Source organism: Hyaloscypha bicolor, assembly GCF_002865645.1.
Source record: "Hyaloscypha bicolor E unplaced genomic scaffold K444scaffold_157, whole genome shotgun sequence".
NCBI classification, from domain to species: Eukaryota; Fungi; Ascomycota; class Leotiomycetes; order Helotiales; family Hyaloscyphaceae; genus Hyaloscypha; species Hyaloscypha bicolor.
The window spans coordinates 291748-318563 of NW_020194659.1; the positions used below are offsets into that span (position 1 = coordinate 291748).

The 26816-nt window shown below is 49.8% G+C and overlaps 9 protein-coding genes across 9 annotated transcripts; 5 read left to right on the plus strand and 4 right to left on the minus strand.

The window, feature by feature from the left end:
- Positions 1 to 720: 720 nt before the first annotated feature.
- K444DRAFT_668269 (uncharacterized protein) lies at positions 721 to 6042 on the plus strand. The gene is made up of 2 exons (XM_024887391.1): positions 721 to 1351; positions 1408 to 6042. Exons 1-2 carry the CDS (start codon positions 764 to 766, stop codon positions 5728 to 5730), a joined length of 4911 nt encoding a protein of 1636 aa, XP_024730186.1. The 5' UTR covers positions 721 to 763; the 3' UTR covers positions 5731 to 6042.
- Positions 6043 to 6120: 78 nt separating this feature from the next.
- Positions 6121 to 7981, minus strand: K444DRAFT_172335 (uncharacterized protein). The gene is made up of 3 exons (XM_024870747.1): positions 7138 to 7981; positions 6368 to 7080; positions 6121 to 6312 (listed from the first exon to the last, which is right to left on the minus strand). The coding sequence occupies exons 1-3, from the start codon at positions 7820 to 7822 to the stop codon at positions 6181 to 6183; spliced, it is 1530 nt and encodes a 509-aa protein (XP_024730187.1). The 5' UTR covers positions 7823 to 7981; the 3' UTR covers positions 6121 to 6180.
- Positions 7982 to 10170: 2189 nt separating this feature from the next.
- K444DRAFT_172372 (uncharacterized protein) lies at positions 10171 to 12802 on the minus strand. The gene is made up of 5 exons (XM_024870748.1): positions 12396 to 12802; positions 12100 to 12332; positions 11878 to 12049; positions 11186 to 11829; positions 10171 to 11119 (listed from the first exon to the last, which is right to left on the minus strand). The coding sequence occupies exons 1-5, from the start codon at positions 12575 to 12577 to the stop codon at positions 10326 to 10328; spliced, it is 2025 nt and encodes a 674-aa protein (XP_024730188.1). The 5' UTR covers positions 12578 to 12802; the 3' UTR covers positions 10171 to 10325.
- Positions 12803 to 13324: 522 nt separating this feature from the next.
- Positions 13325 to 14047, plus strand: K444DRAFT_619261 (uncharacterized protein). The gene is made up of 3 exons (XM_024881484.1): positions 13325 to 13545; positions 13622 to 13814; positions 13975 to 14047. The coding sequence occupies exons 1-2, from the start codon at positions 13434 to 13436 to the stop codon at positions 13759 to 13761; spliced, it is 252 nt and encodes an 83-aa protein (XP_024730189.1). The 5' UTR covers positions 13325 to 13433; the 3' UTR covers positions 13762 to 13814; positions 13975 to 14047.
- A 410-nt stretch (positions 14048 to 14457) lies between these two features.
- Positions 14458 to 15663, minus strand: K444DRAFT_541793 (mitochondrial carrier protein LEU5; the record flags this gene model as incomplete). Its single annotated transcript, XM_024875825.1, has 2 exons — positions 14458 to 15402; positions 15460 to 15663. The coding sequence occupies 2 exons, from the start codon at positions 15661 to 15663 to the stop codon at positions 14458 to 14460; spliced, it is 1149 nt and encodes a 382-aa protein (XP_024730190.1).
- A 489-nt stretch (positions 15664 to 16152) lies between these two features.
- Positions 16153 to 17292, plus strand: K444DRAFT_646827 (MT-A70-domain-containing protein; the record flags this gene model as incomplete). Its single annotated transcript, XM_024885251.1, has 2 exons — positions 16153 to 16424; positions 16491 to 17292. 2 exons carry the CDS (start codon positions 16153 to 16155, stop codon positions 17290 to 17292), a joined length of 1074 nt encoding a protein of 357 aa, XP_024730191.1.
- A 64-nt stretch (positions 17293 to 17356) lies between these two features.
- Positions 17357 to 18074, minus strand: K444DRAFT_646828 (uncharacterized protein; the record flags this gene model as incomplete). The annotated part of the gene is made up of 3 exons (XM_024885252.1): positions 17357 to 17594; positions 17650 to 17943; positions 18019 to 18074. The coding sequence occupies 3 exons, from the start codon at positions 18072 to 18074 to the stop codon at positions 17357 to 17359; spliced, it is 588 nt and encodes a 195-aa protein (XP_024730192.1).
- A 379-nt stretch (positions 18075 to 18453) lies between these two features.
- Positions 18454 to 19377, plus strand: K444DRAFT_541870 (alpha/beta-hydrolase; the record flags this gene model as incomplete). Its single annotated transcript, XM_024875833.1, has 3 exons — positions 18454 to 18503; positions 18604 to 18976; positions 19042 to 19377. The coding sequence occupies 3 exons, from the start codon at positions 18454 to 18456 to the stop codon at positions 19375 to 19377; spliced, it is 759 nt and encodes a 252-aa protein (XP_024730193.1).
- A 965-nt stretch (positions 19378 to 20342) lies between these two features.
- Positions 20343 to 23883, plus strand: K444DRAFT_635520 (uncharacterized protein; the record flags this gene model as incomplete). The annotated part of the gene is made up of 4 exons (XM_024883873.1): positions 20343 to 20353; positions 20416 to 20962; positions 21011 to 23669; positions 23735 to 23883. The coding sequence occupies 4 exons, from the start codon at positions 20343 to 20345 to the stop codon at positions 23881 to 23883; spliced, it is 3366 nt and encodes a 1121-aa protein (XP_024730194.1).
- Between the last annotated feature and the right edge of the window lie 2933 nt (positions 23884 to 26816).

The following is a 26816-nucleotide window of genomic DNA, read 5'->3' on the forward strand; positions in this document are numbered from 1 at the left end:
TGTGTATACCCTGTGCGCATAGACTACTGTCGATCGGCTCGGTCTGGCCCTAATCGACACCCCAATCGACACCTGTGAGGGTGTAGATAATTGGGAGAGAGGATGATGATCAATTGATGGTGTGTGAGGAATGGAAAGTACAGCTAGTGCACCTCGCTAAGGAAGGCACATCCACGGGCGTCGTTTTACTTTTACCCCGTTTCAGGGTTGTAGGCTTCTGGATCCTTTTCTGCCGCTCCACTACTAGCGAGGCTGGCAGTCAGTGACAGAACCGCCAAGAACTTTGTTTGTTTCGTTTCATCCAAACTTTATCAGCAGACATAACATCATACTGATGCCACCTTGCACACCAGGCTTTTTCTACGCATCTGCGATGCACTGCAGATAGCTTATATCTCTGGAATGAACTCCTCGATAACGAGACATCCCAATTCCTGCCACGGTAAGTAATTCCCAAAATGAGCATGATGCAGCTATCACCTCTCTGAAACGCGGACTTCCCTCACCACTCCGGCGACACACCTCCTTGAAGGAAAATGAGTGTGCCAAAGCGCCTACCCTGTGTAAGGGACGATCTCACAATCTTCGCTGTCTTTTCGTTTATTTCCTTCTCGACCCTCTTGTCAGTTCATCCAATCTCTACGGTGTAGATTTTCCTTCGTTCGTCGGGTCTGTGACCCCCTGATTGAGTCTGAGACTCCTTTTATTTTTATTTTACTGTTTGGTTTGAAGCGTTAAGGGCTCGAGGGTACACGCAGCAACAATGGCGACAACACCTTCTATCACCGAGCTTATGAGCCAGATGCAGCAAAACCTCGACTCGATAAATTACCACCTTGCACGAATCGAAGACACGAAAGTGCATGACGACGAGATCGAACGCCTGGAAGTTGAGCGGCAGAAACGCGCAGACGCCTTATCCCTCCAAATCGCACAAGACTTCAAAGAATTAGAAAACAAGAAGAGGGAATTGGGAAGGCCGGCGGAGGAGAAGAGGAGGAGAGAAGCAGTGGAGAGGGCCGATAGACGCAAGAGGGAGGAGAGGGAACTCATGCTACAAAGGAGGAAGGAGGATGCGGAGATTGTGGCCAGAAGGATGAGGGAGGATGCCGTGAGGAAGGCACGAATGGAACATGAGGATGAGGAGTTAGAAATTAAGACCCTAGAGGAGGAAGAGCAGATCAAGACGTTGCTCGCAGGTGAGGAGGAGAGGGGGAAAAAAGAGGCTGCAGAGAAGGAGAACAGCTTATACGAGGATTACGAAGCGAAAATGATACAACTAGAAGACGAGATGGAGAAGAAGGTTGTGGAGAGCACGAAGATCTTGGCTGAGCTGGATGAGAAGCGGAAGGTATGTCTACCCATGATTTTTCCGCCAGACACTATCGAAGTAACATTTTACAACAGGTTATCAGCGCACAAATCGATGCCACCATGAAGAGGTCCACACGCCGAACACCCAGCTTCCGAAGAGGATCTAAACGATACTCCATAACAGGTCTAGCAACAGATGTCGCAGTAATGCTGGGAGGGAAGCCCGGCCTCGAACACAGATCAACACAATTCTCACTCGCACAAATAAATGAACAGAATGGACCCTCACATACCGAAATTCCGCGAGACATCCCAACACCAGCACGTTCTGATGCCACTCCCAGCTCCAGAATGTCATACGCTGGCAGCATCCGCTCTCTGGAATCGAAATCAGAAGACGCGGACGATATCCGAGCACGAGAGGAAATGGACAGGATTAATGCGGAGATCATGGCTGAGATGGAAGCCGAGCGTGCAGGGACACCAGCAAAGCAGACTCAAGCACCGAGATCACTGCATCGAACCTCCTCGATGTCGACTTCGAATGCAAGCATACGGTCCTCAGTCCCGCCGTCTAGTGCGAGTATACGCAGTTCGAAACTAGAAGATCCAGAAGATGTGAGGGCTAGAGAGGAAATGGCACTGATCAATGCTGAGATCGTGGCTGCTGCGGCGGCGGGGCAACAGGAGCAGAGGTTGTCGACACAAGTTTATACACCGCCATCTCGCCCTGTTAACTCACATCAAAGACGTCCGACGTGGTTTGATCAAGCCAAGCTTGCTGTCGTCCATGGTGCTCACGGTGTTTTGAAATTCAGGAAAGAGGGAGCGGATATGGAGATTGTTGAATCGCCGAAAGAGACTGAACACCCACGGGCACAGGAGTCTGCTCGTGGTGCAGAACCGTTTCTTTATGACGGGCCAAAACACGCACGTTTACCCACCTGGGTCGATCAAGCAACCCTGCCAACTGTCTCTGGCTCTCACGGTATCTTGAAATTCAAGAAGGACGGAGCGGACGTGGAGGTCGTGGAAGTAAGGAGAAGTGTAGGCGAACCAACAAACCCACAAGAGTCCATACGGGAAGGGGCACCTTTCGTCTACGACGGACCCAAACATGCCCGTCTACCTACCTGGACTGACCAAGCCACTCTCCCAGTCATCTCTGGCTCTCACGGGGTGCTGAAATTTGGCGACAAGGGTGCCAGTATGGCTGGGGTTGAACCGCGACCAGAATCGCAGAGGTTTTCTCGACATGAGCATTTGCCAACTTGGGCGGACCAATCAAAGCTCGATCTCGTCTCGGGATTATGGGGAATACTATCTTTCAGTTCGGGAGGAGCAGATATGCTCGTCGTCGAAGCTTCAGAACATACTCTGCACAACCACATATTCACATGGGCCGATCAGTCAACACTCCCTGTCGTAAAGGGGACCCATTGCATGCTGAACTTCAATGACACCGGCGCAGACATGGAGGTGATCCAACCGACCATTCTCCCCGAAGCAGCTTGGTTCGGAAAACGAAACTCTCTTACTTCCCAACCCAAAAACAAAAGCAGAGCTGGAGTCGCCAGCCCATATATTACACCCAATATGCCAGGGAATGCCAAAGCCACCGAACAGGACATCAAGCAAAAACGGATTAGCATTCCGAATGGTCTCCGTAGCGCCACGATGAATCACGGTCGTGATAACACAAGATCAACGCCTGAATATACTGCAGAGAAAATTCTGGTTGCGGAGGTTGGCGGCGAGAAATATGACCTTAACCGTCCTGCGTTGAAGGAGATTGTGCAAGCTGTTGATGTTCCTATGAACAGAGACTCGTACTGGAACGCCGATCAAGGGAAATTGGCAGTTGTGAGGGGAAGTCATGGATACCTCGTGTTTGGCCCAATAGGAGGAGTGATGGTTGTCGTGAGCAAGGATGCGTACTGGGTCGATCAGCGTACGCTTTCCATCGTCAGAGGTGACCATGGTTTCTTATCCTTTGGAAGTTCTGAGACTGTTATGAAAGTACGGAGAAGGGACCCGTATTGGGCTGATCAGAGGACACTGGCTTTGGTGAGGGGATCTCACGGAAGACTCGCCTTCTCATCACGCGGAACAGCTTCTCTGGAAGTCATCAGACCAGATCCATATTGGAGTACAGACCAAGAGACAGTGCCTTTGGTCCGAGGATTCCATGGAAAAATGGATTTTGGCCCAGACGGAGCTTCTCTAAAAGTGGTTAGACCAGACCCGTATTGGGCTGATCAGAAAACGTTGTCTTTGGTGGAAGGATCACACGGAAGACTCACTTTCTCACCAAGTGGAGTCTCTTCACTGAAGATCGTTCGGCCCGATCCATACTGGAGTGTAGACCAGAGAACGCTATCTACGGTGACAGGATCTCACGGAGGATTGATCTTTGGCCCATATGGCGCTTCTTTGAAAGTCATCAGACCAGACCCATACTGGGTAGGTCAACGAGGCCTCGCCATAGTCAAAGGATCTCACGGTAGATTGGCTTTTACTGCCAACGGCACGTCACTTGAAATTGTCAGGCCAGACCCATACTGGGTTGATCAATCGACTTTGTCTTTGACTCAGGGCTCTCATGGAAGATTGGCATTCGGTCTCGATGGTGCTGCCTTGAAAGTAGTCCGACCGGATCCTTACTGGGCGGATCAAAGCACGCTTCCCCTCGTCGAAGGCTCCCATGGAAGACTCTTGTTCGGCTTAAGTGGAGCTTCTCTCAAAGTCATCAGACCAAATCCCTACTGGAGTGCAGACCAAAGGTCACTGGACACCATAGTGGGTTCACATGCAACACTCAAGTTCACTGTCGCTGGTGCGAGAATGGGGGTTCCATTGTCGAATCGGACATACTGGAATGCGAATCAAGCTAAATTGGCGGCCGTGAGGGGTGCCCATGGAACCTTAAAGTTCGATGGTGGAAGAGTAGCCGTCCACGTTGTCGGCCAAAAGCGTCCATATTGGGAGGCTGATCAGGCGGGCTTGAAGATTGTGAGAGGATCTCATGGGAGTTTGCGATTTGATGATGGGGCGGTGTCCGTCCGCGTTGTCAGTCAAAAACGTCCATATTGGGAAGCTGATCAGAGGAGTCTGAAAGTGGTTCGAGGATCTCATGGAATTCTACATTTTACGGCTGAAGGAGCGATGATTGACGTCGTCAAGCCGAGGAGCCTCTATTGGGTAGCCGACCAGAGGAGTCTGAAGATCGTTTGGGGATCCCATGCCAGGCTGCATTTCATGGGTGGAGAAGCAAACTTTGATGCTGTCAGACCACCAAGTCTCTATTGGAATGCGAATCAGGCATGCCTCAGGATAATTCAAGGATGCCATGGAAATCTAAGCTTTACAGGCGAGGAATCAAGCATCCATGCCGCTCAACCAAAAACTTCCTACTGGATGGCCAACCAAGCAAACCTCCTAGTAATTCAAGGATCCCACGGAATCATAACTTTCAATAACGCCGGGGCTTCTGTCGAAGCCAAAACCCGACCAACACCATATTGGACCTCAAATCAGGCGAAGCTGGATGAAATTCGAGGTTCTCATGGAATTCTAAAGCTCACAACTGAGGGCGCAGCCATACAATTACATTCCCATGCTGAGAATAAGCCCACACCCCGCGATCCTTTCGCAACACGGGCGGCGTACTGGGCTGATCAAGCCAAGCTGGAAAAGATAGAAGGAACCCACGCCAGGTTATCTTTCAACAATTCAATCTCCTCCAGCGTTCCCCACACAGCCCCAAAAGACAACTGGAACAGCCCACCGAACCTCGAAACGGGGGACTTCTTTCCCGACTCCGACAGCGAACTTGAAGAAGACCGACCCATTCTCTCCAAACGCACCTCCTTCGGCCCCGGCACGTTCGCCTCAATCCTCAACAGAGTCAAAGACCGCGTACCCATTGTCACAAACCTCGTCGGAAACGGCAGCTACTCCTCCTTCTCCCACAACGAAGAGTCACCAATCACACCAACCGACACTTCTCCATCCACTCTTGATAACCAGCAACCAATCGACGAACCCATTATCCACGACTCACCAGAATCATCACACCCCCATCACCAAAGCGCACACTTCGAAGATAATCCTGTCTCGGCGATTTATGGGGAGGAAGAGAGGGAGGTTAAGTTGAGCCCGCTGCCAACGCAGGTGGAGTTTCAGTTCGATCCGGTCTATGGACAACCGATTCCGCTAGCTCCAAGGGCGAAAAGTCCATTACTTAATAGAGCGCCGATAAGCACCAAGCCGTTTGAGAGTGTGAGGGGCTTAGCAAGTAACAATCCTTTTCGGAGTGCGATTCCGGTGAGGAAGGCGAGTGTGACAGCTCGGGGTGACAGGAATGATCGGATGATTGAGAGGAGGAGGGCGTTGTTTGAGGGCGGGGCGAAGTGAAACGTTACAGCATTCAGAGATGGCGGGAGTGTTGGACGCGATCGTGGATGATAATGATAGGTGTCTGGTATATATTAGAAGCACCCACTAGATCAATTACCCACAATTGGGCAAAGTTTTGATACGGAGCCTCCTATGTGCTTGAGAACAGCAGAGGTGGATGTTTGTCGTCCCAAGTGTGGAGCAGGGTCAGGTTCAGCCAGCCCCTGAGACTCGCCTGAAGATCCGAGGGACAATAATATGGGCAGGTCACCAATTCTCCAACGCTTCGACTTGGGCCGAAAAAACGACTAGTCATGCACAAAAGTCAACTATTAGGAATTTTTCATGATATGATATATACATTTTCATTACATTACTTTCACCATGCCACTCCCCTGGCCACATTCATGCCAGAGATATCCCACTCATCATGCTTGGTATTGAGTTCGTTTGCTCTTGACGAGTCTTTTATCCAGCCTGGTACAGAAACGGCCCAGCAGCAACATGTGGGTTGACATTGCTGAGGTTGAACGCCGTGTACGAGGTATTCGTGTCAGTGAGAGCAATAAACATCGTGCCGTTGATAGCTGGATCTCCCTCCTGTTTCACAATTAGCACACATCCACCAATCCGATCCCCATAAATCAATACTCACATAAGTTGAAACGTCAGGCTGAATCGTCTGCCCGTAGTTCATCCCATTCCTCGCAGTAATATTGGTGAGCGGCGAGTACGTGATATTCAACTGGCTGACCCAGAGGACAAACTCCGGAGGCCCAGCACTGGTTGCTGTGATATAACTGTTATTCGGTCCAACAGCCTTACCTGGGTTCTCCCAGCTCAAGAAGACTTCTCGTCCAGGGTATGAAAGCGGAACTGATCTGTTCTGGCTGACTGATGCAGAACAATCAAAGCCGGTAACATTATACCCAACACAAGTCTCGTTCGCGGGTGGATCACTACTCGGAGCTGCAGGTCCAAATCCCGTCGTCTCATTGAACCCCGTCTGCGTCGCATTTCTCCTCGCGCTATTCGGTTGATTCAACACATGCAACGCGGGGAAGTTCTGCCAGACCAATCTCTTGCTGTTCGCCGGGCACTCTGAAATATACGGCGCTAGAAGGGTCCAAGCCCACGACTGAGGAATCCCAGTCTCGAACCAAACGGGCATGGGGAACAGGCCTGCGAATTGTCGGAAGATCATCTGTTGGCGGGCTTCGGTGGCGATGGATTGGTCGAGGAGTTGCGCGCACTCGCGGGAGTCGAGGTGCGCTTGGAAACCCCAGACGCCAGACTCGCCAAAGCGGGTTAGCTTTTGGGTGAAGTCGAAGGCTTCGTGGACGGTGGTGAAGGGGTAATTGTATGTGCCTGGTCATCCAAGTTAGGGCGTGCAAGAGAAGGGGGGGCCGAAAACTGGGCGCTTACATTGTGGGGTAGCACCGCTTGGTCCACCGAGCAAATTGGAGAGCAGGGTTGCGTGTCCAGACTCTTGATCAGCCATGAACTCGATGAGAAATCTGTCACTTGGAGTCAAGCCTGCAGCCGTGAACTCCTCCTCAGAGAATGTAGCGAGAATATTATGGAAAAGATCCAACTCGATCCACTCCTGGTACAAGCCTAGGAGGATGGACTGGTAGTCGAAGTCGGACTGAACACGGTAAACGGGCTCAGTGCCGTTGGTGCCCAGACCACCGGCTGGCTGGTAGGGGATGGGCTGCTGGTTGTTCAACGTGCCGTTGGGGTTGTATACCAGTGCGGTAGGATTTGGTGGAAGCATTGGGATCGCTGTACCAGCTGGGGAGTTGCTGATTGCGCCGGTAGTAGTGGGAGGAGGCCCGGAGTATGGTCCATGAGAAGTAACGCCAGTGACTTGGCTGCTCACAATCGGTGGGACGGCATTCGTTGCGCCGGGAATTTCAGATGCTGGAATTCCTGCATGTGAAGCGACTGAAGAGATAGCAGCGCTGTTGACGGAAGGCTGTTGAGGGTAGGAATAAGGAAGAGGATACCCTGTGGAGGAGGCAGTAGGGCTTGAGGTTGTAGTGGCTGCTTGCGGAACAGCAGAAGCTGCGGCGATGAAACCAACAGCGACACCTGCTTTGAAAAACATCTTTTGAACTGTGCTGACGCGGGACACAGAGAAAATCAGAGCTCAGGAATACGGGAAGCTCATCTTATACAGCATGGTATTCATTGCCACAACCAGAGACTTGGGAAGCATGACGTTTACAGATTGGTGAACTTGCTGTTGTAACTGCGGAGACGTGAGGTAATGCCGATAACCGTCAGGAATGCGAAAGAGCTCTTCATTGGAGCATTTAAGGAACTGTGGGGATTTGAAAGTCAGAGAAACTCTCCCCCAGTGACATTGTAGTCCTTCTTTGAAAGCGCTAGCTAGTACCGGAGGGGAGAACCCAGGATTTAGGCTTCAGAGTCGGTAGCCCAGCAATAAAAGTAGAAAAACTGCCGATACTCTTTCTTTGCTTGCATGCCACTTCTTAGCACGCCCCAGAAGGCAATCGACCTTTCGTGTTGCCGCTGAACTTGTGACACTAGAAATACTCAGACCAAAATCTAGTCTGGACAGCATCTGCAAACTTCTGCCATGCCTCCGGACCGAAGAGATTCCCCTTAGAGTATGCAAGATTGCAAACACCGAAAGTCATGACTTCAACATAAAATTCCATCCGAAAACGTCATAGTCAAGGTACACACTAGTGCCGCCGTTGAGCCTCGCCGGACCTTCTGCTAGCCCCTCGTACCCCAGATATTGCGTATCTCACTAATCCTCCTCCCCACCAATTGAAACCCTTGCAAATCGGAATGATAATCAACATGCAATGCAGTGCCACTCGACGGTGTTGCACATTCTTCCATACGAGTGGCCCGTGGAGGTCTTGGGGTCGAACCTAGAGATGTGGTCCCGGCTGGCTCGGGGAGAGTTGAGTGCCTCAAGGTGATGGGATTGTTGCTTTGTCGATCTCATCCAGACCCGTAAGTTTTTGACGCCCGTCTTTGGATGACGTTTAAAATCAAGCGGCTGTTTCCGAATCAGAACTTTTCAATGTCCACCCGGATGTCCACGTGGATGTCAGCTCGTCCGGGTGTGTGCTCGATCGAGTTGATCCTCGAACCCCACTCTCCAGGATCAGGGTCAGACCTCACACCAGCAATCTCAAGGAAAGATAATCTCATCTTTCGACTAGGCAGGGGCCGTTACCGTGAACCTTAGTGCCTTCGATTCAGAATGCCATGTTTTTAAGATGGAAATGGAGTTGACAAATCGAGTGCGAAGTTTCAATTCAATGACGTTCTCGAAATAGGCGCTGGTCCGAGCCACCCTGGCAACACGCTCCCCCGCCACTCACAAGGAAAACGTGACAGTGCATAGAGTCAAAACCGAGCAAGAAGTAGTTGGTCCTCTTGGTAGTATCTAAGATTGCTTTTGCGAAGACTCATCTACATTTGGCCAAGTTTTGAGATGCTTTGCGAAAAGGAATAAATCACGTGCAGCAGGCGACACTTCACCCCTAGATGTTCAAAAAGTCCATTACGAAGTCCGGATGTTCGGCTCAGAGAAGCCTTTAGAATATCAGTGACCTTTTTGTGGCAATGCATGCAATAGTCATGACCGCGCAGTCGAACACAACTCCCATCTCTGGCAGTTTAGTCAAAGTGCTTTCTCTGATTTTCAAGGCAATGTGATATTCTCAAACAATAAATAAAGCTGCTGCCTAAACATGAAATACTTACGCCTCTTCAAGTTAAGTGGCGGTGTCTTCTTGTGCCAAGATTAGCGAGTTTTGCCAATGTACGGAGATTTCGTTTATTTATGCCGGAATAACGAGGCGACAGCCCATAAGACGTACTGTGAGATCCACGATAACCCGAATGGATCTACCACGCCGACATGCGTCGTGGAGTACTAGTGTGAGGGGATAATGGACCAGATCATATCAGGGAGTCGAAGGGCGGCAGTTGAGCGAATAGGAAGTGTGGCTATTCTTTAGTGTATCTGTAATATAAGATGGTTGCTTGTCGAAGCTGTTACTAGACGAACTAAGGCGACTAAATACCCGCTGCTAAAACAACCGTAGAACTTCTCATTCAAGAAAACCTGCTGATAACTTGTGTGGAGCTGCACAAGTTGAGAAAATAGCCTATTAATTCTAGACTTGCGATATATGACGTAGAACCTGTGGAGGGGGAGTTTTGCAGTTGATATTGAAAGATCGAGTTTCTGACTACTAAGACGGATAGATACCAAAAAAGAATAAGCATCAAACTTACATGTATGCAGCAAGCTAATTTCTGGGAATAGAAGACTCAACTTGGTAGTGAGGGTGTCAATGTCTGGAGATGCCCCCCTTTTTGATGAGGCTGGCTTTAGGCGAGCTTCAGGGGGCTCGCTAAACTTGGTCATGATGTGCAAGCCCACAGTTAATATTACGAGAAATTGTGCAATTAAGAGGCGAATAGAATTTGTATAAGTAGTGTAACGAAATACATAATTTGCAGCGCCCGCAAGTTTCAACGCGCCCCTGTTTCATTCATGACAGTTGAAATGCTGCACATGGCAACTGAACTGACGAGCCTCTCTTTGCCTGGCTCTTTTAGAAAGACACCTCACAGTCCCAATCCTTCATAACCGCCGCCCAATGCAATCGGCCCTTGACCGAGAACTCTGGATCCTTATTATCAACAGTGTCTGCCACACCTTGCATTCTTTGCTGCCGATAAGCATCTCGTCTCTTCCACACCTCTTGGGTTATTTCCCAGCACTTGGAGACATTGGTAACTCTCATATGTGCTAACATGGCAACCCATCGTTCTTTGGCCCAGTCCCTCTCTTCCTTGTTGTTTGCTTCGCAGCCTGCTACAAACAGTGGATATATTTGCGTGAAGGTTACCGAACAACTCGGTGGAGAACGCGAGAGGTGCTTAACTGTGGTCCGGGCCAGGCACTGACTGCTGGCCATACCAAAGATGTCTGGCATAACTTGATGAAGGAATAGAAGAATAGCGTATCGGTATGCCTCCGCAGTATGTACCACATATTGCTTGTCCAAGGCAGAGAGGTGTACTGTAGTCGTAGATAAATAGCTCGTGTCGTGGGAGTATCGCCCGACTTTGCGTTTCAAGGCTTCGGCTTTTGTGATAATGTCTGAAGTTGTTACCGTTGCCATCCTGACTTCGTAGCAAAGGTCTGCTGCAGCGTAAATCAACTCGACAAAGGTCAAAGAATAGGAGATCCAAGGATCCAGAAGGACAGAGCATGGATGTGTTTCCCAATTCGGCGGAAATGGTCGCATAAATCCCCTAAATTTTAAGCAGGTTCTAGGATTTTCTTCTGAGATCGTTGACTGCACCAGATCTGAGAGTGCATCCATATAAAACAAAGTTGACACTAGAAACAGGGAAGAATAGGAGTCAGCAGACGAAGGTTTCGGTGCAATATTCCGGCGCTGCGAACCAATTTTCAGAACGATTGCAAACGCTCCCTTGAGATGTGTTTTCCCCTCGCGAAAACTATCATTCCACCTTGCCCAGGATGCCAGGAGTAGGACTGTTGCAAGAGCGGATATTTCGAACCCTGGGCGGCTCAGCTCGTTACTCAATATGCGAAGGCTATGAATTATTGAGGCCGCTCCATGATTATGAAGTTGGACGTCGGCTATAAGTGTGGATACATGCAGAGCCGTGATGGCAGATATGGCATGGGGTAGGCTTTCTGAGCTCCGCATACGTGGTAGTATCAAAGTCTGCCACATGTTGTTTTCGCCACTCGTGATTGACAGCATGGGACAAATTTGTTCTCGAAAGCGCGAGAAAAGGACTTCAGGGCTATCTGGTCGGTCTTGAATGGTTCCGGGAAGCGCCCCGGGAAAGACGTCGCCATAGTGGTTTAGACCACCTTGTCTGAGTCCGAACATATGAAACGGAGTGGAGGAGTCCGAGGAAGCCGTTGTGGTTGTGGCAGAGTTGAGGAGGTGAGACAAGGAGAGCTCAGCTGATTGGTACGAAGTACCATCCAGGCTTGAGCGACTAAGTTGGTTATGAAATACAGCGAGTTTGCGTACAGGGCTGCAATTGCAGAGTAAATCTTGCCAGAAAAACCTGGGAGTGATTAGTGCAGTCATGATTCAAGGGGTCACGGTCAACAACCTGGTGCAAGGAGAGCACTTTGGGAGAGTTTTATCACATTTCATCTTGCGGCTCTTGCAATTTCCACAGGGCCTTGTGGCAAAAATTTTCACGGATGAAGAAACTGTTTGAAGACAGGTATTGGATGGTGAGTCAGGACCTGGTGTGAAAACACTGAAAGCAGGAGATGGCGCTATTCAAGGTATTAGCCACTGTCCAATCACCATAAAAAGGTAAGTATACCGTCGCTTGGACTCGGCATGGACAGCAGATCTTCTTCAGTGACATTGTTCCGTTTAAGATATCGATTGATATTCCTTTCAGCCACCGGTTTCTTGTCGACACGAAACCCACTGTCTTTGTCATCCTCTCTCTTCCGCTTTACTCGTACGCGTGCGATTTGAACCATAACATCTCCTTTCACATTCTTGATGTCGAATCGCCATTTCGTTAGCCGACTCTTGAGCTGTTTTTCCCTATCTGAAGTCTTAGCCATGTCCGCCGCTTTGAATACAAACTCTGAGAAAGGAAGAACTTACGTAGGAGTGAAGCCATATTCGTGCTCCAAAGCATGCGTGACCTCTTGAAGAGTCTTCTGTTCCAGGACATAGAGGCGTTCAATTTTCGGCTTCATGTCTTCCCATTCGTCAGACGTGTATCGGGGCGCATACTCGCGAGGCCCATGAGACGTAGGAGCTGGGAGTCTGAATGTTGACTCCATGACGAAGTCCGGAATGGGTCAGAAATCAGGCTGAATTATCTTTGAGTGTTCATTCCAGAATGGACGGGCGATACTTGATTCAAATACGCGACTGCTTGGACCGGTGGTGCAAACTTCAAGACATGTGGCTGCAGAATGGCGGAGGCTGATGTATCCCCCACCCCCACATCATTGGGCCACAAGTCAGGCATGGCCTTGTGGCGTTCCCAATCCGGGGATTTTGGAACTTCTGGCTTTGGCTTGGGGGCGAAGCCTTGATTGGCTCAACACCTGACAGGCAGAACCCATCCCATCACGAGACTGGTGCCAACGCCACGTTCTCGCCTTCCCGGAGCTGAAGCCAAAAGTTCCTTTTATCCAGTATTTCCCGATCCTCACATCCCTCAGGACTCAAACGTCAAAGTTTGGCGGTCGGAGGGATGTCTCGGGCGGGATACTCGCCCACCAATGCTACTGCACCGGCCGTCCCGTCTTGTAATCCTTCGATGGCCAAAGTTCGATTCGGATGGGGCAGGAGCAGGCATCAGGGCTTGGGACCGGGGTGATAGACGCACCATCCCCAGGTATGGTGATCACTTTTAGATCCCACACAGATCTCAAAGTCTCATCTTGCGAAAATTCCATTCGAGAATAGGTAAAGCTTTGATAGCCAAAAGTTCGATTGCGCCTCCAACAAGGCGCGAGCAGGCACAGACGTAAGATCCAAAAGTTCCTTTCGAGGATAGATAAACTCGCTGCCATTTCCTGTCTCCCATGAGCGTCTCCGTTTCTCGTGCACCCGAAAAGCTGTCGAGGCTCTCCTTCGCACTCCGGTCAATCCTCTTGACAAACCTAAGCCTGCATGTTCAAACGATCAATGCTCTCCACCGACTCTACCATAGCCCTCGCAGTCGGCCTCGGTGGCCTGCTCGTCTCCACCATCGGTACAATCGTCGGGTACATGAGCTACAAATCCATGAAAGCAGGGCATGTTGAAAGTTAAAATTTCTCTTGACAAGTAACTTGAAATCTGTGCTGAATTTTTAACAGATGAGAGGGTCTTACCACGACACTTCTCGGCTGGCGGATATATTGGAGGTGTGTCGAGAGTACCCTCTATGCCACCCAAGGCACACCTCTCTTGGCCACGAGACTCGTTCACTGAGTTGGGATATCAGGAAGGGTATCGAGATCGCCGGGTTTGAAGGCGTCATATATGGTCGAATGTCAAACCGAGACCTGGGCGTGACTGTAAACACTGTTATGCATGAATGGATGTATCAGCGTAGTTACCCATACATCGTTATTAAAACGCTTTGGATCCATTCTATTAGAAGACAACATAGATGAAGAGGGAATTCGAGGTGTCTATGTTTGTGCTCTTTCGATGCTATATGAGAGATAGATTGATAACATACTTTGTGAAAAAGAATTTCCTCTGCATTAACTCCCAGCCTGGCTGGATCAGCCCTCCATCGAGACTGAAGTCTGGGTATGCGTTCGTCTGAGAATTTGTCCGCATAGATATCCACCTCCGCATGGCCAGCGTCGTCTCCTTTTTTATCCATGCACAAGTCTACCAAATACAAAACCAAATTGGAAATTCTCCTCAACAAAACGAGCTCACCTGGGGCCACTTTGCCTTCGGTCTGGTCATAGGAATACAACCAGGAGAGGAGGGAAAAAAACAAAAACACCACCTGGCATGAAACCTCGGTGCCTTTGCTACACTTGTAGATATAAGCCTTGCGAAGTTGCGATGATGAGACGAAAATAATCGGACCATTTCAACTGAATATCTCACAACCTCATCTCATCCCACGCAAATCAAGCATTGAACAAAGCCAAACTCCATTCTCCTAACCGTGTCCTCTGATGCATGCAAGTCTCATGAAACTCATCTAAATACCCAACACAGTCTTCCCCCTCTCATAAACATAAAAGCTCACCGCAACCATTGGCACGACCTTCACATACCCAATCGTCAGTCCCACCCAGAACCCTTGAACCCCCCGCTCCCTGAAAATCATCTTGGCTGTCTCGCCAACATGTAAGCGATGCCCATCTCCGACCGCGCCTCCGACTTGCATTCTCCTTCTAATTACCTCGAGTGGGTATGCACTTGTCTGTGATACCAGACCTGCGATACCGCCAGAGAAGAGCTCGGCCCAGGAACGTAGAGGTGCTGGTTTGTTTGGTGGGGAATTGGAGGGTCTGGGGAGAGTGGTATAAGGAGCGAGTGCAGGGTGCCGCAAGATATCTCCCGCTGTGTCGTGAGTAAGGAAGGACATTCCTGCATACGGCAACATGCCCATAATCGTCGCCGAGAAGCCTCTATAGAAATTCGCCAGTCCCGCTCTCGGCACCACCGTCCTAACAGCCTCTGTCGTCACTGCAAAAACGGCTGGTCCGGAAACTGGTCTTTGAGGTGGGGGAGTTTCGTTGTATATTCTTTTGCAGATTGCGGAGAGGGAGGAGCGAGAGTCGCGTTTTGTTTCAAATGCGAGACGCACACGGATTACTTCCAAAGGATAAGTGAAGAAGACGCTGGTCACTCCTGCCAAACTCCCGCTAAGTAATCTTCGAATTGGAGTTTCTTGTGCAGGGGAGTGGATAATGACGGAGCGGATCTGCTCATACGCAAGGAATTTGATGGCAGCGTAAGGAAAGATTCGAAGCAGGGTTGCGGAATGCCCGCGGAAGAGTCCTCGTGTGCCGTCTTCACGGTAGATGTCTTTCATCGCCGTGATGACCCCAAACCAGCTGCCGGTGTATTTTGCGAATTGGGGATTCGAGGCTTGGAAGAGGATTTTGACGCGGTCGAGGGGGGCGACCATTGTTTTGGCCTATTTCATATACCATCAGCACACGCTCATGACATTGGAATGAAGAGGGAAATGTACAGCACTCCCTGCCAGTCCTCCAGCAAGCCCAGTCCGCCATATGTAGTCGAAGCTCTGCTTGTGCGGCTTCTTCGTCTTCGGTGCTATCGTGTCGTCATCTGTGGGACAGATAGCCAACTGCTTCTTCCGCGCCTCGTCCATCTCTCGTGGTTTGTCGGCGAGCAGCGCGGGAGGGGAGGCATCTTTCAAGAAGGCCGAGGGCATTCCTTGCCGCCCAGAGGCTTCGGTGTGTATTATCTTCTTGCTGGAAGTGGGATTGTCATTCCGCCGTGATATAGGGAGTAGGAAGGAGGAAGGTGGTCAGGAATAAGAGAAGTGTTGTCTTTGAGAGTAGTTGAATTGAAGTGGTTGTGCCATCAAAATGCGGTTTCTTGAGTTGCCGCGGACGTCATCTTAGCGCATGCCGGTCTCGGCAATCTTCAACGGTTTTTTGACCCGCTGTTTTCCGAGGTGCAGGAGGTGGAGTTTTCTTTATCCCCTCGTTGTCTTCGTATTATCCAAATTGTTATGACTTCGATATTTCCACCCTTTGGGAACTACCAGTCGCAAACCCATATAGTTATGGCTATTTCTCTTGGAATTTGTCGAGCTCGCACGTGACCAGAACTATATGTACTTTTCTGCGTCCGAGTGTCTTCTCTTCTCTCTCAATCTTTTCATCAAATATACCATTTTACGTTGCTTCTTGTTTTCATGGCATCATGTATATTATACCAAAATCTGGACTCAACTGTCATACTTATCGACATTCCCCGCTCAATTGAAGAAGCTCAAGGAGATTCTTCACAGAGATTGCTTTCATCGAAGCCGATCGAGCATCCGTTTCCATCCGTTGAGCCGAAGTCTGAAAAGGCACGAAAAAATCTTGGAGAACTTGCTTTGGAAGAGTTGATCTTGCAGAAACATATACAGCTTTCATTGGATCAGTTGAGCAATGAATGGAGTGGAGAGTGGTGTCTACCACGGTGTGTGAAGTCTGTCTCCGAGGGTTGTGGAAAACTGAAGGTGAAACTTGGCACGAAGCGGAAGAGAGGAGAGGAACAGCGCGAAGTTGCAAAAAGCCCTGAGACGGAAGAGAGTACAGATCAAGATCCGAATGCCAACCCCAAAGATGGGACTTTCTTCAGGAACTCTACGCTGAAACCAACAATAATACCCGTGGGGAAAGATGCTGTACAGGTACCCTCCAACTCAACAGCATTATGCGGAGACATCACATCCACAACCGAGATCTTCATCTCCCAGGCCCCAAAATTCGACCTTATAATCCTCGACCCACCATGGCCAAACCGCTCAGCACGAAGAAAGAAGTCATACGGAGTCTCATACGGTAACCACGAGATCCGATCCTTGTTGTTATCACTTCCCCTCACAAACAACCTTACAGACGACGCTCTCGTAGGGGTCTGGGTAACCAACAAACCGACCTTTCGCGAGATGGTACTTGGTGAAAGAGGCCTATTCGAGGAATGGGGTGTACAGTTGGTAGAAGAGTGGATGTGGCTTAAGGTTACTTCAACAGGGGAGCCGATATCCGAGTTGAGTTCGATGTGGAGGAAACCATACGAGATTTTGCTTGTAGGAAGGAGGACTATTTCCAGAAATGGGGATGTGAAAAGGAGAGTCTTGGTCGGAGTTCCGGATCTGCATTCCCAGAAGCCAAATCTGAAGAGTATTTTCGAACAGGTGATGAAGAAAGAGAAGTATGAGGCATTGGAGGTCTTTGCCAGGAACCTAACGGTCGGGTGGTGGGGCTGGGGGGACGAAGTGCTGAAGTTCCAGAGTGAGGAGTACTGGATAGAGGGAGAGCATTTAACCCAGGATATCCCATAATATTGATAAATACATGTTGTACACCCATCCGTCTACACCTACCATGTTTTCATCAAAGTTCCCTTCATGGCCCGGTCTTAGGCAATTCGACATCCGTCTCAACCTCCACCTCCTCCCCATTAATATCCCACTCGTTCTCCTTCGGCGTCGACCTCCAGCTTTCTTTACCCTGTAACAGCGCCTTTGCTTGTTCCGCCATACTAGCCCTTTCTCCCGTTGGTTTTTCCCTGAAATCAGGTCTGAACATTTCTTCGTGCTGCGTTCGATCCTTATTCGCTGCATCGAAAGTGCTTTTATCCCACCTATCCCCTTGTTAGCCTCCGCATCCTCACCACCTAAAATATCATCAGAACATACGAATCAAACTCCTTCGGCTCCTCTGGCCACACAAACGGCCTCTCCATCTCCACCATCATCTTCTTAATACTCTTCGGCCGGAACCACTTCCTAGGCTTCGGCCGCTTCGAGCCCGGCTTGTCCTGCGTGATTTTCTTCATCTGGATGTAGGAGCGTACGCCATGCACGCGAATACCGTAGGCGTGGAAGAGGTAGTCGCGGAGGTCAAGCTTGTTTAGGGAGAGTGGGACGAGGAAGGTGGCGAAGTTGGGGGGCGAGCTGGGCGTGCGGAGGAGGGTGAGGACGAAGTTTGGTCTGGGGATAGTTAATGGTGAAATGGAGGTGGAGAGGGTGGTTTGGATGGGAACGGGGGAGGAAGGGGATGCGTACAAGAAAACCTGCTTCTTGCCGAAGATTGGCGGTCTGATGGCTCGTTGGGTTGCCATTATGCCAATTGACACGAGGACAATCCTGTGAATGAAAAGTGAAGCTGTTGATAGCTCAGCTCGCACTCATGCCTTGAAGGTGCACCCGCGATAAATTTCGACCCCAAGTGGGTCCAGCCCCCGACCAATGAGACCCCTGCACACCTGCGTGGCAGGAGCAGCCTTGTGCAAGGCTGCGACTCCCAAACGTCACCTCGGTTCCTTACAAGTTTCCTTACAAATACTCGCAACCCACCCCACTTGCCCCGCTGCTGTTGAACAACCTTCTCAAACACAACAAACTCTTCTTCCCCCTTTCAAAACAAGATAGATCCAGACCAATTGACTTCGCTTCTTGAAAAGCAATCTCGAAAAAGATACTACGAGTAATTGATGCACGATGGCTTCTAATCCGCCAGCCCAATGCTGCACTGTTGGTGTCAAGCACGAGTAAGTGCCCCTCCTTGCCTCTCCTGGTGCCCCTCCTCCACTTTTGTCTTTACAATTGCACCGCTGCTTCAAAAATGGGATTGCTTGACAAGGAAAACAGAGGTGAACCAACCGGCAAATCCATTAAAATCGGGAGCATCGAAGCCTACGTCGCGGAGCCCACCGGTAAGAACATCCACAAAGGCACCGCAATCCTCTATCTCCCCGACGTAATCGGCATCTGGCAGAACTCGCAATTGATGGCCGACCAACTCGCTGTCAACGGATACTACACCATCATCCCAGATCTGTTTAACGGCGATGCATTGAAGCTCAATCGACCGGCTGGTTTCAATCTGATGGAGTGGTTGGCCAAGGGAACGGGCGGGAATAATCCACATACGTACGAGTATGTGGATCCGATTGTCGAGAAGAGCATTGCTTGGTTGAAGGAGCAGGGGTTCAAGAAGATTGGGAGTGTTGGGTATTGCTTTGTACGTCAATCCACTTTCCTTCCCTTTCTTACCTTCGTCCAACAAGTGGCCAATGTGTTGAATAGGGAGCCAAATACACTATTCGTTTCATGCCAAAGGGAAAGGGCATCGATGTCGGTTACGTTGCTCACCCTTCTTTCGTGGAGGAATCCGAGCTCGCTGCCATCTCTGGACCTCTCTCGATTGCTGCCGCAGAGACAGATCAGATCTTTCCGGCCGAAAAACGCCACAAGTCCGAAACGATCCTCATTGAGACTAAGCAGCCGTACCAGATTAACTTGTATAGTGGTGTGAGCCATGGTTTCAGTATTAGGTGTGATACGAGCAAGAAGATCGAGAAGTTTAGCAAGGAGCAGGCGTTTTTGCAAGCTGTGACCTGGTTTGACGAGCATTTGGTTTGACTACATGATGGCAGGATTGGAGAGAAACTGTGAAGATTTAGCTTGTTTGCATGGATGGAATCGGAAGGTAGCTTGAGCTTGACTCGCTCACTGATGACTTGACTTGAGATGAGGAAATCCTGTGGCATGAATGTGAAACATTCTTCGCTCCTTTCATCGCACAATCAACTGTGAAATGTGACCGTGTTGGCTCTGGAGCGATTTCACAGGATGAGGATACAAATCCAACACGCGCTGGCAAGTACCAATGCACCATCTAACCTCCTCCCCAGCTCCCTGAATCCCGATGAAATCGAACTTAAAACATACCCCATCCACCTCCGATCGTAACAGTCTGCCCCGACACCAACACAGCCATGACGCTTTAACTTGAGAAAATGAGAACAAATCCAACCTCCGAAGTAGAAAACATCGAACGGCAAGAAGTTTGGATGATGGGAATGGGACTGGCGCTCTAGGGACTTTATTTGAGAGTGCTTGGTTATGGTGTGAGACCTCGTCTCAGCGAAGAGGGTCAATGAATGGCACTGGTGCTGCTCTTTTGAGGCACCCCAGCTTTGATGTATGGCACACTTGAAGCTTGATCGCATTCTGAGATGATTTTCGAGTTTCGAGTTTCGAGTGTGAGATGGGTTTCTGTCATCAAGAAAGATGTCATTTGTGACTGGAAGTAGTGCTTGTTTCGGCGATAAGAAATCCTTATCGTTGGCTCATGTCAAATTAACCGGTCGAGGTCCTGATCTTGAGGACAGAGGATTCATTCATTGTCTAGACCCCATTCGCGTCCTGCCTCACACGATTTGCTCACTGCGAGGAGACCGTATTCCCTGTCGGTGCTTGGATGGCCTCCCCTTCATGAACGACCAACTCTGAATCTCGACGAATGAAGCTGCGTCCCCCATCCCCTCCTCGTGACGGGGCTTCGTCTTCAAGCTCAATGCCCGCTTCCCCTCAAGCGCCCAACGATGTCATCAGGGTCAGTGTCCGCAGATCACCAAACAATATTGGACCCTGTGGATAAGGCTGACCACTCTGCAGATCCTCCAAAGACCTCTCCAAAGCAATCTCCTCCCACGCTGCGAAGCTCAGAGTCCCCCTCCCAGACGATATCCAGCGAGTGATTAATGCCTACCTCGACAAGCACCCCGATCCAGATGAACCTGAGTCCCATAGACTGCAAGATGAGCTTCTTTCCGTCTACCAGTCTTGCATACGAGACGTGCCGTCGCGGCTTGCTCCCTTCCTCGCCATCCTCCTCCCTCTGAAGCCGAACATAAGCGGATCTGGCAGATTGCTCTCATGGTGGGACAAGCTTTCAGTTCCGGTACTGAACAACATTGGGGCCGAGAAGGGGCTGGCCGTCGTGGCAAAGGATCTTCTGCTTGCAATCTTGGTTTATGATGAAGATGAGGACGATGCAAAGACACTAGAGGCTAAGGCTACGAGTAATACTCTGGCGGAGACGTTGTTCGCTACATGGCTTGCGCAGAGTAAGGCTACTTTGGATCAGTTCGACGACCATGCCAAATTTGTAGTGGAGCAGATTAAATTCATTCTCATTGCGTTTGGGAAGAGAAGACCAAAGGTGAGGGGTAATTACATCGAGTGAATGCTGGTGTTGACATTACCCTAGGACTTCTTGACTACGTTGGACACGTTCTTCGTGAAGAAGGATAGCAGAATATTGACCTTGTCTCTGCTCTGCGAGTTCATTCAGCAGCAGCCTCCACATCTACATCAGCTCCTACAAACGCCTCTCTTCAATAACCTCCTCAAATGTCTACAACGAGACACTTCAACAAGGGTTATATCGCTGGCTATGACGGCTTTGGTTATGTTCCTCCCTCACATGCCAAGTGCTGCAGCGCAGCATCTCCCTGCCCTTTTCAACATTTATAGCAGAATGCTGTTCTGGTATCGAGAACGCAAAGCTGCCGAACCTCGACCTCGTGCTGATGATGACGAGAAGAGTGAAAAAGAGATTTCTCTACCGGAGCAAGATGAATCTTGGGACAAGCTCTCCTATTTACTCGAATCTGAAGACGAGCAAGTGCCAGAGTTGCTACACTATTTCACGTTTTTATACGGCCTCTATCCTATCAACTTCATGAGCTATATCCGCAAACCTCAGAGATATCTCCGGCATGCCAACTTTCCTGGAGCAGATGATCTGGATATTGAACCTACCGAGATTCGACAGAGATCTGAGCCTTTCAGAAGACTGCATCTGCTGCACCCAAACTTCTTCCTGCTCACGATTGAGTCAGAACTCACCGACAATAATCGATGGCAGAAGAGTGAAGCAGCGGATGTGGTTGCGGAATGCATGGCTCTTTTCGTCCCCGGTGAGGATGCTCAGGGACTTGTTCATAGATCCAAGGCACTGGCAAAGAAAGTTGCAGTGGATTCGGATGTTCCTGAGCAGCCCCTATTGGATGAAGAAACCGTGACGCCGTATCAATCTCGCCATACCAGCTGGAGAAACACAACGTCCACTGCAGTCGCTTCACCTACTGAAATCCGCCATTCAAGCTTACACCGCAAATATTCACAGACTTCTCAGTCAATGCCATCCATCGCTGATTCTCCATCCCTTCAACCATCTGATCGCCATGATAGTCCCACAATACTACCGACGATGACCGCTTCTCCAAGCAATAATCAGCTCTCGGATATGCTTAACACTCAAAAATCAATCAGGGGCAGTCTCTATCAATCTCTAACCAACGAATCAGTTGCCTCGCTCGCATTATCCAACTCCCCGCATGACCCCCATCACGTAGCGGCCTATCTCGATTCGCTTGGTCCCCAACGCTCTCCCTCACTGAGACCAACCACCAACGACCCGAATCTCAAAGTTGCCTACCTCCATCGCGAGATCCAACTTCTTCGGAACGACCTAAACTTCGAGCGCTACCTCAAACAACAGCATCTCTCGCACATCGGCCAGCTGCGCCGCAATCAAATCAAAGAAGCGCGCGTGGAAGCTGAGACGCAGAATCTGCTCAACGCGAACCGTGGTCTGAGGAGTAAGTTAGACGAAGCAAAACGGGCAAACCTACAGATGAAGAAGGAGAGTGAGAAAAGCAAGGCACATTCTAGGAAGTGGGAAGCCGACCTCTCTGCCAAACTTCGTGTGCTCCGCGAGGAACAAAAGAAGTGGCTGCTGGAGAAGGCAGATCTGAAGAAGGATCTTGAGATTGCGGTCGATAAAGCAGAGAAGCTCAAACAGCTCGTCGTGACGTCCGAGAGCAGGGAGTTGGCAGCGAGACAAAAGACAATGTCCGTAGAAGCTTCCCTCGACGAGTTGGAACGCCTCCGGAATGAAGTCGAGAACCTCACGCTCCGTATCCGCAAATACGAAGCCCGTGACCTCGACGTATTGCGTCAAGAAGACGCTGCAGCAGAAGCATTCAAGCGGGTCACCCTCCTTGAGATGGAGCTCCGAGCCCGTGATCAACAGCTCGCTCGCTCTAAGCAAGCTTTCGAGCAAGAGCTCCACGAGCGAGAGGAGAAAGCCAAAGAGGACAAGGAGGAAGCCTACGTGCAAAAAACTACGCTCTCGCAAGAAATGCTGGATTCCGTGCTCGAGAGCAGCAGGAAGAAGATCGCAGAGCTGAAGCGGCAGCATGAGCGACTGTTGCGTAGATACAGCAATTTGCAGTGCGCGTATACGGATGTTAGGGAGAGGTTAGAGCAGAAAGAGTACACGATTCCTGATGAGCCGTTGTTGTGTGGTAGTGGCTTTGGACAAGGGGTAGAAGGGAGGATAAGTCCTAGTCCGCCGAGCCCACAGGAGCCGAGGACTATGACCATGCAGGAACCGAGACCGCCGCAGCGGCCGGAGCAGAGGTATCGCAGAAGAGCAGCACACAAAACTTCCGATCCAGAGACCTACGTGTACGAAGCTCCTACTACCAGCCCGCCGAACATTCCCTTGCCACCCAGGCCTGTAAGAATAGACACGAGCTCTACCTCTGGGGCCGTAAGAATAGACACGAACTCTACATCTGAGGCCGTGAGAATAGATACAAGCTCTACCTCTGGAGCCGTAAGTCCTGAAGGCGGTTCGCGCAGTCCTGTAAGTCCGGTCGAAGGCATTGCGAGGGTTGGAACTGGTGGAATGGGCGGTGGTGCATTGGCGAGTTTGGGTGCCGGATATGGAGGACACTTCCATGCGCCGCTGCCATTTAATCCGGGTCCGAGTGCGAGTATCGGGAATTTGGAGGGAGGGGAGGAGGGGGGAAAGAAGAAGATTGTGCCGGGGAGTGAGGTGAGGATTTATGGTCGTGGTGAGCTCCATTCTTCCTCTTTAAATTATTTGAATTTGTATCAGGAGCGAGGCTAATCCAAACAGGTGGTCCACAAAATATCGGCAAACTCCCAAAGGAGAAAAGGGACAGTAAAGGGAAGGAGAAAGAGGCTCCATCCCCTCAGAGTCCAGTTGCGGATCCGAAGAAAGAAAAGAAGAGTGGGGGGTTGAGGGGGATTAGGGGATTTGTCTGAGTAATACTTACGTATGTTTGTACATCATTGTTCCTATAATCTCCAATACAATACAGCAAGATATTGGAACAAATTCCCAAAGTCAAAGGGCACTAGTCTAGCAATTCATTCATCTCCTACCGTGAAATAAGCCGATTCCAACTGTTGCTCACCTTGATCCTCAGTAACCTCTATCATTTCACAATACTCGCCAACGTCCGAGACGTCAAAGATCCCATGAAGATCGGCTTGAACAACATCATCCTCATCAACTGTATCCACAGTCCTTAGCCAATAAACTTTCCACCGATTACCCCTCTCCAACGTCGCGTTCTCCAACTTCCGGCTCGAAAGCCACGAGAATTCCTGCTCCCCTACTGCAAAAAGGCTACTCGCTAACTCAATCCCACCTGATGACTGTCCCCTCCCCCAACATCCAGTAAACCCGCGCCAGGAGTCACGACTGGTGCGGTGATCCCCCCGCGATGATGCGAGAGGCGACGAGGTGATCGCTCAAGGTAGCATCAAACAGGGCCTCCATCCCAACAACCATAAACACCCTCCGGTCCCTAATAATAGCTCTCTCCAGCCATCTCCAATACCTCAACCAAGACCAGATTCAAGGTTTCTCCTTATGCCAATGGAGGGTGTTGTCAGGGATATGCCGCTCCATTCAGTAGGGGACGAGAACAAGAGCATTTAAAATCTAACGACTTGCGTCTCCATACACACAACTACTCTGAGCTCAACTACCAGCACAGAAGTCCTGGATCCACTTCCCAATCATGACATTGTACAGTTTGCCTGTCATGGATTTCAGACGCGCTCAACCCGTCTAAGTCACACCTGAATCTCAAGGATACGTGTCTAGCCGTTGAGCCGATCGAAGGCGGCCTCGGCCCAGTTTGCATCTTTCTGCCTGCCCCACCGCCTACTTCAGGGATCCGCATCTAGGTGATGAAGGTATCCACATTGCAAGCCATTTTCAGCTGGCTGGCTTTACACATGTTATTGGAATGCTATGGGAGACCGAAGATGAGACTTGTCAGTTTCTCACCAAGAAGTTCTATGAGCAACTGTTCGCGGGAGAACGCGAGTGGAGTGGAACTGGGGATGTCAACAAAGCACTTTATCACGCTGTTTCACTGCTATCTGCGGGTAGACAGTTGCTACTACTCTTGGCCCCATTTTTTTGTTTTGGGAGGCAGGATAATAGAGTATAATGAGAACTAGGTATTGCGAAGGCAAAATCGATCGAAGGGGGCTGCAGTGAGAAACCAATTTTGCGGAAGGAGGAAGCGAAGCCACAAAACACAATTACGCCAACGCGGAATTTGGAGTGAAAATGAGAAAGCTGTCGTAAGGCGGTTAGAAGGGCGATGCTTGTCTAAAAGCATATTGATATTGCGCAAGGTTGTCAGGGGCAATCTCGCTTGTTTTATCCACAACGCAAACACTTCAATATATGGACCTTTTCTGACCCAAGATATTTCATGTAATAAAAGATATCTTGGTATGTAGTAGCGTTTGGTTGTAAATATGAATAGCTATTTTGACACATAAAGTAAACGTTTAGTATTGTGAAGTGTTTGATCGGGTGGAGAGATATAACGGTAGCTGCGTGTCTCGGGGTTTAATGTGCTATTTTGGCCATTTCTCGATATAAATACAAGAGCGGATCTGGTTTCGAGTTGAACTTGCCGATTAGCCTATGTGAGATGATTGGGCGCGTTTGACAATCATTGCCTTGGACAGCCAAACAAGTTTTGTGGATGATACAAGTGTATCTTCAGTCTCAAGGACCTCGAGAACTCTCACGACCTCTTCTCGATCTCTCTTGGCCCCCTATCACCTAGTTTATCTTGCAACTTTCCTTCAAGCTGGTCGACCGTGCCATTGAAGATGACGGAGCCTTCCAGTTCGGGAGAAACTACAGGGTGTGCTGCGACTACTTCAGTTGTGGCTTTTGCGTGGGGGTTAGGCTTTGCGATGTGTCCATATAATATCCAGGCTTAGTCTTGCTTTGCTTATCAGTGACATCAAGTTTCCTTGCCAGGTGGGTGAATAGCCTTGCACGTTTTCTAGTGTATCATTCTAGTGGATACTCCCCGACGTTCTCGGAGAGAACTCTCCTCGAATTCAAATCGACCCAATCATAAACCCACCCGGAGTTAATTCAGCAGAGCTCTAGGGCTTTTTTATGCGAGTAAAAAGCCATGCATTGTAAACCTATGAGGTGTGTGCATCTGATAAGGAACCCGTGGAGTAGCAGGTTTGACAAATGGGAGGTTTGTTCCCCGAGTTGCCAGTTTCGCTCAATTGGGCGAAGTGCTGCTGCGGCCTTGACATCACGCAACCAGCCCTTCATCCCATTGTTTGTTTTTCGGGCATGGTTAACCAATGCCCGCTCTTTAGGGCTGGGAATCTGGGATAAGCAATGTCATACCACACTTGGTTGCAACGCAGATGGGGATGCAATACATTGAATGTTCCTGGAGGAAGCCTCACACCAAATCGTGGCACTCGATGGACGCGTGATTGGGCTACCACAACTTTGCTTTCCTTTCCGACTCGTGCGTGGGTGGAGCGGGGCATATGGATTCCCGAGGCTCCATCTCACAGCGGGCGAGCTAGCATTTTGCGAGCCTTCCTTTGGCAGAGCCCCGTACTGGGCGAGTAGGCCTCAAATAGTCCTGCATGTGTTGATTGCTTGAGTCTGCAACTGCTCCTCACTCCATGTCCCTGGTTCTTCTTCAAGCCATAATGTATTCTTTTTGGCTTTGGTGTACCTCTTTAATTGCTGCGGCGTGCATCCTATACGCTTGTAAGCGCTTTAACTCCAAAGCTTCATTGCCTAATTATCGATCCAAGTCACTTCGGAGAAGCGAGGGACTAAACAAAAATAAAACAAAGGCTAGACAGCATGGATCAGAACAAGCCGCCTCCGAACTGAA

What these genes read in the sequence shown, in the direction of transcription:
- K444DRAFT_619261 (XM_024881484.1), top strand. Translation starts at nt 13,434, where the DNA reads ATGCTCTCCACCGACTCTACCATAGCCCTCGCAGTCGGCCTCGGTGGC. An exon ending in CAAATCCATGAAAGCAGGGC is followed by an intron (nt 13,546 to 13,621) that starts ATGTTGAAAGTT and finishes AGAGGGTCTTAC; the next exon opens with CACGACACTTCTCGGCTGGC.
- K444DRAFT_172372 (XM_024870748.1), bottom strand. Translation starts at nt 12,577, where the DNA reads ATGGAGTCAACATTCAGACTCCCAGCTCCTACGTCTCATGGGCCTCGC. An exon ending in CATGCCGAGTCCAAGCGACG is followed by an intron (nt 12,050 to 12,099) that starts GTATACTTACCT and finishes TACCTTGAATAG; the next exon opens with CGCCATCTCCTGCTTTCAGT. An exon ending in TGCAATCGTTCTGAAAATTG is followed by an intron (nt 11,120 to 11,185) that starts GTTCGCAGCGCC and finishes CCCTGTTTCTAG; the next exon opens with TGTCAACTTTGTTTTATATG.
- K444DRAFT_668269 (XM_024887391.1), top strand. Translation starts at nt 764, where the DNA reads ATGGCGACAACACCTTCTATCACCGAGCTTATGAGCCAGATGCAGCAA. An exon ending in AGCTGGATGAGAAGCGGAAG is followed by an intron (nt 1,352 to 1,407) that starts GTATGTCTACCC and finishes ATTTTACAACAG; the next exon opens with GTTATCAGCGCACAAATCGA.
- K444DRAFT_172335 (XM_024870747.1), bottom strand. Translation starts at nt 7,822, where the DNA reads ATGTTTTTCAAAGCAGGTGTCGCTGTTGGTTTCATCGCCGCAGCTTCT. An exon ending in AAGCGGTGCTACCCCACAAT is followed by an intron (nt 7,081 to 7,137) that starts GTAAGCGCCCAG and finishes TTGGATGACCAG; the next exon opens with GCACATACAATTACCCCTTC. An exon ending in AGCCTGACGTTTCAACTTAT is followed by an intron (nt 6,313 to 6,367) that starts GTGAGTATTGAT and finishes ATTGTGAAACAG; the next exon opens with GAGGGAGATCCAGCTATCAA.